At 45.1% G+C, this 9942-nt stretch overlaps 1 protein-coding gene across 1 annotated transcript; it reads left to right on the top strand.

The window, feature by feature from the left end:
* The first annotated feature begins 225 nt into the window (after window positions 1-225).
* On the top strand, window positions 226-3813 carry LOC123424927 (30S ribosomal protein S9, mitochondrial). The gene is made up of 5 exons (XM_045108612.1): window positions 226-1003; window positions 1837-2277; window positions 2929-3009; window positions 3136-3230; window positions 3312-3813. The coding sequence occupies exons 1-4, from the start codon at window positions 295-297 to the stop codon at window positions 3225-3227; spliced, it is 1323 nt and encodes a 440-aa protein (XP_044964547.1). The 5' UTR covers window positions 226-294; the 3' UTR covers window positions 3228-3230; window positions 3312-3813.
* The last annotated feature ends 6129 nt before the right edge of the window (window positions 3814-9942 follow it).

Genomic DNA, 9942 nt, shown 5'->3' on the forward strand with positions numbered 1-9942 from the left:
CAATGATTCTGCTCGACACGTTGCTTAATGGAATGAAATGTTTCAAGCTTAAACAAAAAAAGTTGGGTGGACTCGGAAGTTGGAAACTTGGAATGCATGCTCAAGCCTTCAAGTGTTTTCCGCTCCGTGGAAAACGAAGCAACCAAGTATACGCTTTCACGTTGGTATTACGTAAGGCCCTGGAGGGCACGTCCGCCCAGAGTAAGCGGATACAAGAAAACTAAAATCAGTTATGCCGCTAAAACCCTAGTGTACCACTCCACGAATGGTCGCCGCCCCCCTCCGCGCACCACCATGCTGCTCCGCCGCCTCCTCCACCCCTCCCACCATCTCCGGCGCGGCCTCCAGACCCTGACCACCACCAACGCCGCCGCCGCGCCCTCGACCGCGCATCCTCTCTCCGCCCCTCTTCCATTTCGCCGCCTCCCCGCCCGCCTCCTCTCGCCGCGTCTCCTCTCCACCTCCGGCGGCGACGACGACACCAGAAGGCCGTGGGCCTTCACGCAAGATTCCGAAGATCCAGACCCTTTCGCCGATGTGGACCCCGCCGCCGCCGTCCCCATCCCCGGCGAAGCGCCGCTAGGGTCGAGCGCCGTCGTCGAGGACCCCTGGTCGAAGGACTTCCGCGCGGAGGACGGCGACAAGGCCGACGTGTTCGAGGAGATCTACAAGGATGCGGCTGCGGCAGCGCCCACGGCGAGGAAGGCGCCCCCGGCCCAGCCGTGGAAGTTGGATTCGGAGGATGAGAAGGACGATCCGTTCGCCGCGAGAAAGGACGCGGCCGCGGCAGCGCCTAGCGCGAGGAAGGCGGCCCCGGCCGAGCCGTGGTCGTGGGATTTGAAGGATGAGACAGACGATCCGTTCGCCGCGGCTGTGGGGGTTGAGGGGATCGCGGATGAGGGGACTCAGATCGAGGAGCTTGTTGATGGGAAGGAGGAAGATGCGGAGCGTCAGCGGCAGGAGAACACGGCGAGGGAGCAGCAGCTGATGGAGACTCTCAAAGGTGATCTAGAAATCAATATTATGTATATGTGCAGTTTGATTTCCCGGTACTCTGGTAACTAAATTGGGGTGCATGTGGTTGTGTTTATTGGTGCCCGATTAGTTAAGTGACTCTGCATATGGCTGTGTTTATGCATGCAGAATTAGTTAAGTAATTGACTGATTGCCGAAGGTTAAGTTATAGGATCATACTCGTAATCATATTAGGTTCCTGCACTTGAACTGAAAACTGCAAATACCATTTTTGTGATATTCGCTTGTCTAGAGCCTGTGGATTCATATATCAGACTGGGAACTTGTCAATGCATGCCACATTTGCATATGGTTTAGGATGTCATTGGTTTCAATGCTTTGTAAGGTTAACTTGGGATCAAGTTTGTATGTAACGTCTGTCCCAGTAGTGCTTGCCTTAGATGAGACCATTCATTCATGTTGTAAACTGCCCAATAAAATAATACGGTATAGAAGTGACCAAATGGATGGTTAGTTTATTTACCACTTCTAATGATCATCAATTCATAGTGTTTTTTCTTTTTTGTGCCTCTGCAAGAGCAATTGGAGTAGATAGTATGACCTTAGCTGCTGTGTGCGTGTGATGATTTTACAATTTTTTATTCTGGTTTGAGTACAACTGTATGTGGGGATCAACTGTGCATCCTGGTATAAGTAACACGGTGATAACTAGGGGTGCAAGTAGCATCCTGCTTGTCCCGTGAAACTTATCAATTAGCTCATAATTAGCCCATCACTGGCCTAAAATTAACACTACATTTGTACAATGGTATTGTCCGCTAGCCCGCCCCGTTTGATAACAAAAAATTTCCCTGGTTGCAGGTCCGGATCGTGCATTTGGGGATCTCATTTCTGCCTCTGGTATTACGGAGGATATGATTGACAGTTTGATCCTCTTGAAGGATGCCAGGGGAATACCGGGATTGCCTCCTCTAAGTGAAATACAAGATAGAGCTATCCAGAAAATGAATGCAACATCAAGCAGGGCTGAAGTAGAACGCCAAATGCAAGAGGAAATTGCTAAGGCACGCGTGAGACAAGTTGATGAGAAAGGAAGGGCTTATGGGACAGGTAGAAGGAAGTGCAGCATTGCCCGTGTTTGGATTCAGCCTGGTGATGGCAAGTTTGTTGTCAATGACAAGCAATTTGATGCTTACTTCCCCATTTTGGACCATCGAGCTGATCTTCTTCGGCCATTTACTGTGACCAAGACGTTGGGGCTTTGGGACGTAGCTTGTACTGTGAAAGGTGGTGGTGTCTCAGGTCAGTTTGAAAACTTCGATGATCTCTCTATAGGCTTGGCATATCCATTGTCATGTCAATATGAAAGTAGTATTTTACAACCATGTTAGAAGTAGATATACTGGGTTTTATATGATTCCATGAGTTTTATGAGTTTTATGGTAGCATATGCATGTAATATTCCATGAGTTTTATGTACTGAAATGGGTCAGATACTTGTGCATGAACTAAGATATTCATAAATTGCATCTTCACATGACACAGCACTATGCTATGACTCTGGCATGCATTCAATAATTTAAAACGATGCATGCCTTTTCAATTATGATTGGGTTCAGGAGAAGTATTGTATCTTCACAATTATTATGTACAGTAGAAGCTAAAAGCTTAATCATGGAGGAGCATATATTTCTTCATGTTGTTTCCAAGTATCCTAGAACTTCTGAAATATTGTTGCAATTGTAGGTTTAGAAGAACCAGTGTTTAACAATTCAACTCTGGTGCTGGATCCCTTGCACCTTCGACTGTTGTACTTTAGACAGTGCAGCTTTTCTGCCTTTGCTTATGTTGCTTTACAGGTTTTAAACACTAGTTTGCATATGCTTGATTGATCATACCTGATCTGTTGTACCAAAACCTCTTCCAAATCGGGTTCTTTTTCTCTAAGTGCAGGTCAAGTTGGAGCTGTGCGCCTAGGGATCAGCAGAGCCTTGCAGAATTGGGAACCAGGACTACACCCATATCTCAAATCAGGTAAAAGCAGAATCAGAAACCAGGACTGCATTGCTAGGCTGAGCGAGGGTCATAGCAATTTCTGTCCTTTCTCACACGCACATGGTCTTCCAAACTTACTGATGTGGTCATTTTTGCTCCAAACAGCTGGATATTTAACCAGAGATTCGCGTGTGGTTGAAAGGAAGAAGCCTGGAAAGGCAAAGGCAAGGAAGAGCTTCCAATGGGTCAAGCGTTAACAGGCAAGTTCTGCCTCTTCTTTGGCACCAAATTGTCAATCAGAGACGGTATCTGACTCTGTTCTCGTAATTGTAATCCTTCAGGTCCATGCGCAAAATTACCGTGCCTCTGGTGGCAGGTCCTCTGCTCTTTGTTGTGGATTTTCTAGTGAGCACAGATCTGTATTCGCATTGGATGTGCTGTCACTTCGGCGGAATGCCCGTCCAAGCTTTGTACTCAGATATTCCAGTCTGCATCGGTAATGGAGTTCCCGAGACACCAAATGTTCTAATTTTTGTATGCTGATACAGCAAATTGATCCGGGAAAACCTCATTTTGACCAAAACAAGATGCAGAAGATACTTAGCCACGAGCTGTTGCCTCTGAATAAAACCAGGCCACCAAAATTGTCCAGCTCACAATGTTCCTTCTCTTTCTCCTTTCAGTTTCGTAGGAGGATGGCATGGATGCATGCCAAATTAACGCACTGTTTTTATTAATAGCTAGTTCCATACTGTATTTCTCCTTCGTGTTTTTCGGTGCGCGCAGCACAATGAAGATTAAATTTTGTTTTTACAAAGAAGATTGTTCGAATTTCTTGCTTCAGTCTCCTGGTTTTCACAGATCACAATAAACTTTGGTAGCATAACACACTGTATCGACAGGGTTCACATTTTGGATGAAAATAGTGTTGAACTTACGTTCGTGCTTGTGCTGTCACGTTGGATCCGCAACAAACAATGTTGGCTTCAACTTACAAAACTAAAAGGATAGTAGAGCATTAGCCTTTGTATGAAGGATCATCAACCAAAACGAAAAATACAATCAATATTGACAAACCATTTGAGCATGACTCCAACGCCTGTCATCTGCCTTTAACACACCGTAGCAGTCACACAGCAAACAATGACGAGTGTAGACCACTTTTCACTGCTTCGTTCTTTTTTCTTCTTCTCGATCATCTTATGGGGACTGCTACGGACGTGTGCTATAAGTCCGCCATCTTGATGGCCATTAGATCAACCTGTGTCCGGTTGATCAATCTCTCGTCATGCCCCGTTTGTCTTCTCTTCCATTTATTAATTCTTGCATCAACAATTTTGTTGCAGAAACATTTACAATAGAGATTATGTTACAGAATTTTATGCAACGACGGTTGTGTTGCGATTTCTTTTTGCAAGAGATTGTGTTGCGGATTTATTTTGCAACAAAGGTATTATTGGAGATTTTTTTAAAACAAAAATGTCGACAGATGAAAGTTTTGCAACATTAGTGATGTTGCAGAATCTTTCTTGCAACAGAGAGGATGTTGCAAAAAGTCGTAAGAAAAAAAACACCGCAAGTGAGGGAGTAGCAGCGCCGCCCATCCCCTAACCTGTATCGACTGCTCCCCTCCAAGAGGAGCCCATCGAAGTGCCTTCACGTTGCCGCCGGCGAGGACCGAAACTACGAAGCTCGCCATCAACCTCGTCAGATCCGGTGAGACTCCTCACCAACATCTCCCTCCCAGCGGGAAAGGATGCACACCTGCTCCTTGTATAGCCGTCAGCAACCTCAGATCACATCGTCATCACCAGCGCGGCTGATCTGCCGCGGTTGCCTAGCCGATGTCGACCACCCAACCGCCACCTCCATCCCAGCCGCACGGTGCTCCGCCTCCCCGCTGCCGGATCTAACAACCACATAGCCCCACAACAAGCGCTCTATTGCAGAAAGCGTTTCTAAAACAACAACTGAGTTGCAGGCCCGTGCGTGTTCCCTTGCAAGGCTACCGCCAGAGCAGCCACTCTTCAAAGAAAAAGAAAAAGAAAACGCATGAGGGGGTGTGATCAGTAAAAGGAAAATGTCCCTCTCACTAAGCATACATTTGTTTAAGGAATGGAATACATAAGGTTTTATGGATGATTCTTGAAAAGTACTCCCTCCGTTCCTTCATGTGTATTTTAAGGCACGGTAAGGCATGTCATCAAGAGAATTTAGGACGAAATTACTTTTAACTAACTCATTAGTTAGCAACAAGTAAATCAATTAGGTCGAAAGAGATATAGACAATCAGGAGAGAGATATTTTTTTTACACGACTACAAAAGAATTAGAAAAAATGCATCTTACATTATAAATTTTTATTAAAAAATAAATACACTTTACACAAAGGAAGAGGGAGTATAAGGAATGCTATAAGAAATCTGCTAGAGTGGGTATTTTGTGTATAATAGTGGTTCTTAAAGATGGAGTCATTTAGGGAATCTGCTAGAATTAATCTTTAATTCTAGCAGATTCCCTAAATGACTCCATCTTTAAGAACCACTATTATACCACGATCAGTCTCACTAGAGTTCAGCTAAGGAAAGCTAGGTAACTAGCTAGAAGTACAAATCATCATCTCAAATAGGTAAAACTTAACAATGTTGTATTCCCTCCGTCCCAAAATAGTCCCAAAATAAGTATCGTAAATTTTGTACTAAGCTAGTACAAATTTAGTACTAAAGCAGTGATACTTATTTTAAAACGGAGGGAGTATAATAGAAGTAAGACAATTTGCTGAAGTAAGAAATTTCTTGATTTTAAGATAACGACATTGGGTTGAGAGATTGATCAGAGGACATGAACAGTATCTAGCTTATAAATTAAGCTGTACTACATGCGCTTACCTCAGAATTTCAGAAAAGGTATCCATGTCCCTGTTTATCTTCTCCTGGAGCCTTTTGCACTCTGCTTCCAGGGCTTTTGCTTTTTCAGAATAATATATGGTAGTAGGACTCCCTTCAGAAATTATTTGGCTCCCCTACAAGAACCCATACAGTGAAATAAAGTGAGCAGGTGCTACAAATACGACTCAATTCGGAAATTCCTGAGCAAGAATTTATTTTCTCTCTGATGGAGTTTAAATCAGATTTGAGTATCTGAATGAACAGCAACCCCCCCCCCCCCCCCTCCCCAAAAAAAATATTTCTAAAAATTGCAAATTATGCACTAAACCGGATCAGATCTAATTACTTTGCTTACCGAAGCACCATAGGACATAAATAAAATATGTGATGCACCGGAGCTTGTGGTGCTACCAGATATATTCCCATGGGACATAAGCTGGGAAGCCGCCGCCGGCGAGAGCGCATGGACGGGAGACCTGAGACCTAGGGACGGCATCTTTCTCACCAGGGACCTCAACGCCATCGGGTTTTTGTTAGAGCCGGCGGCAGCGTAATTCTAGGGTTTTGGTGGAACGACTTTAGAGGATTACTCAATAAACAAAGCGTGAGGGAGAAACAAAAAGTCTGGCTTACAGGCTATTTGTATTTTTTTTGAGGGGTAAAACACTGCTTTATTGATCACTAATACGAGTTACAGGGATAAAAATAGTATCATAGGGTTGGAGGAGCCACACATGGCGTCCCTCAGCCAGATGCAAAGCATGTTTAGCTAAGTGATGAGCTTCCATATTGGATAATCTACCTTCATGAGCAAAGGAAATGTCTTGAAAGTCATTAGTCCCGTCCTTGATTTTCTTGATGATTGGGGCAGTAACACCACATGATCCTGAGTTGATTTCTTTTACCACATTTAGGCAATCAGACGCTACTGATATCTTCTGCAGTAATAGATCCTTTCCCAAAGACTGTGCTTCACGACATGCTAATGTTTCCAGGATATGAGGGCCCGTTAATCCATGGAAAACCACGGCTGATGAACCCAGGTAGAGGCCTTGATCATCCCGGCATACTGCGCTAACAACGCCTATGGGGGGATTTTTACACACTGCGCCATCGACATTCACCTTTGTCCATCCCGCAGGTGGCGGAATCCATCTTTGAGCAGTAGATTGCACCGATGTTGCATGTGATATAGATGTTTTTGCTTTGGTCACTTCCAATTCAGCTATGAATTTGTTGACAAAGGAGTGGGTTGCCAAAGGGCTTTGGTGTTATCCTTCATGGATCAATCTCCGTCTCGCGAACCAGATAGCCCATAGTGTGATTGTGATCTTGACCAGCTCCTCTGCTGAAACCGACGCTATCATACTGAAGAGCCACGACTGTGCGTCTGGTTCAGCTGTAGCTAGCATATGCTCGACTAGCTCTTGGCCGTGAAGCGCCCAGACACACCGCGCCATTGTGCAGGTAAGAAGGAAGTGGAACCAAGAGTCCTCTGCTCCACATATCGCACAGGATGGGGAGGACGCCATATGCCGATGGTGACGAACATCCGCTGTGGGCAGAGAAGATTGTGCAAGTCGCCATAGAAAGACCTTAATCTTCGACGGAACCTGAATCCTCCACATCGTGTCCCAGCACTTCTTCTCTCTGGTGCTGTCCGCAGGGCCCCCGCGTCCCTCGAGCCAGGCCTCCCGTCGTAGTTTGGTCGTGATGAGCATGCGATAACAGGACTTTACAGTGAACTCTCTCTTCTTCTCTTGCGACCAGGCCCAAAAATCATCATATTGTCTCGTGCTAAGGGGTATGTTGAGAATCACATTAGCATCTACCGGTAAGAAAGTTGTATTAATCAGTTCCTGCCGCCATCTTGATGAAGTTGGATCGATGAGTTCTGACACTAGTGTCGGACGATGAGGTGTAAGGCATGCGACCAGTCTCATGGAGGCCTCTTTAGGGAGCCAGTTTTGGTTCCAAATATTCGTAGTGTTGCTGTCCCCAATCAGCCTAATTAGACCTATTTTGAGAACTTCTTTACCTTCGATGATTGCACGCCAAATCTGTGATGGGTTGTTTCCAAGCTCAGCTTCCAAAATCGAAGTTGAGGGGAAGTAACGCGCCTTTAGGATTCTGGCACTTAAGGACTCCGGAGATTTAAGCAGACGCCAAGCTTGTCTTGCAAGGAGGGCTAGATTGAACAGTTCAATATCTCTGAACCCTAGTCCTCCTTCATATTTAGGTCGTGTCATCACTTCCCACGAAACCCAGCTCGTCTTCCTTTCACCATTTTTGCTGCCCCACCAAAATTTTCGGATAATAGAATTGATATGGAGACATAGTCCACGAGGTAGTTTGGAACACGCCATGGAAAAGACTGGAACAACTTGTGCGGTAGATTTGATAAGTACTTCCTTCCCCCCTGCAGATAAAATTTTCTCCATCCAGCCTTTAACTTTATTCCACACTCTATCTTTTAGATATTTGAAAGCCCCATTTTTGCTGCTACCCACATATGTGGGCATCCCCAAATATTTGTCATTCAGACTTTCATTCTGCACATTAAGAATGTTTTTGATAGTTTCCTTCACCTCGGGTGCACATCCTCTACTAAAAAAGACTGAAGATTTGGCTTGGTTGATTTTCTGTCCAGAGGCCATGCAGTAGGTCTCCAACAAAGAAGATACCATAGTAGCTCCCTCACTACTAGACTTGAAGAACAACAAGCTGTCGTCGGCAAAAAGTAAGTGACTAACCGGCGGAGCCGTTGGTGCCACTTTAATTCCATTGATAGGCGATGACTCATTGTGGTTTTTGAGGAGGCACGAAAGGCCCTCTGCTACCAGCAAGAAAAGGTAGGGTGATAATGGATCTCCCTGTCGAATCCCTCTCGTAGGAGTGAATTGATCAAGTTTCTTCCCATTCAGTAAGACCGAAAAAGTAACAGAGCTAACCATCTTCATAATAATATTCACCCAGGCTGGTGCAAACCCCAGTCTGGTCATCATGGCTCTCAAATAGTCCCACTCCAATCGATCATAAGCTTTCATCATATCCAGTTTCAAGGCACAGAAACCATTCCTCTTCGATTTACTCCGTTTCATGAAATGCAGGCACTCATATGAAGATATTATGTTATCAGTAATAATCCTAGCCCCAACAAAAGCTGATTGCTCTTCTGATATGATCTCCGGGAGGATGGACTTCAATCTGTTTGCTATTACCTTGGAAGCTATTTTGTAGATGACATTACATAGTCTTATCGGGTGGAATTGAGTAAGAAGGGTGTGACTTGTTACCTTAGGTATCAATACCAAGATAGTTTCGTTCAAGTTGTTTACCTCTTCTTCCCCTTTCAGTATTTTTAAGATGATTGTGGTGATCTCAGCTCCACATACATCCCAATACCGTTGAAAGAAATGGGCGGGAAATCCATCTGACCCCGGTGCTTTGGTAGGTGCCATTTGAAAGAGAGCCGAATTCACCTCCTCATTGGTGTACTCCGAGATCAAAAGCTGGTTCATCTCGTTGGTAACTTTTAGAGGTACCCTACTGAGCACCTCCTCCATATTTGATGTACCCTCTGATGTGTAGAGATGGTGGTAGAAATCTGTCACCATATGTTCCAGCTCGTCGGCATCATCAACCGTAGTGCCATCTTCCCTTGCTAGGGATTGAATCTTATTCTTGCGCCTTCGTTTGCTCGCCCGCAAATGAAAAAAATTGGTATTTCTGTCACCTTCCTTGAGCCATGTAACCCGTGACCGCTGATGCCACTTAACCTCCTCCCTATGATAGAGCTCAGTTAGTCTATCCTTGATTTTTTGTTTCAATCCAAGTAGGTTTGGTGCGGCTCGGATCCGCCTGAAGGTTTGCCAGGTCTCCATTTAGTCGTTTGATCTCCTTACGAACATTGCCAAATGTGGTTTTGTCCCAACGTCCAAGTCCTTTTGACAGAGCGTCGATTTTCCCCTTAAGTCATGCAACTGTTGTGACCCCTGGGCTCTGCCAATGATGTTGCACCTTCTCTTGAAACCCATCATGGGACTCCCACGTCATCTCATATTTGAAGGGTTGCTGCCGGAGTT

Source organism: Hordeum vulgare, chromosome 2H (assembly GCF_904849725.1).
Source record: "Hordeum vulgare subsp. vulgare chromosome 2H, MorexV3_pseudomolecules_assembly, whole genome shotgun sequence".
NCBI lineage: Eukaryota > Viridiplantae > Streptophyta > Magnoliopsida > Poales > Poaceae > Hordeum > Hordeum vulgare.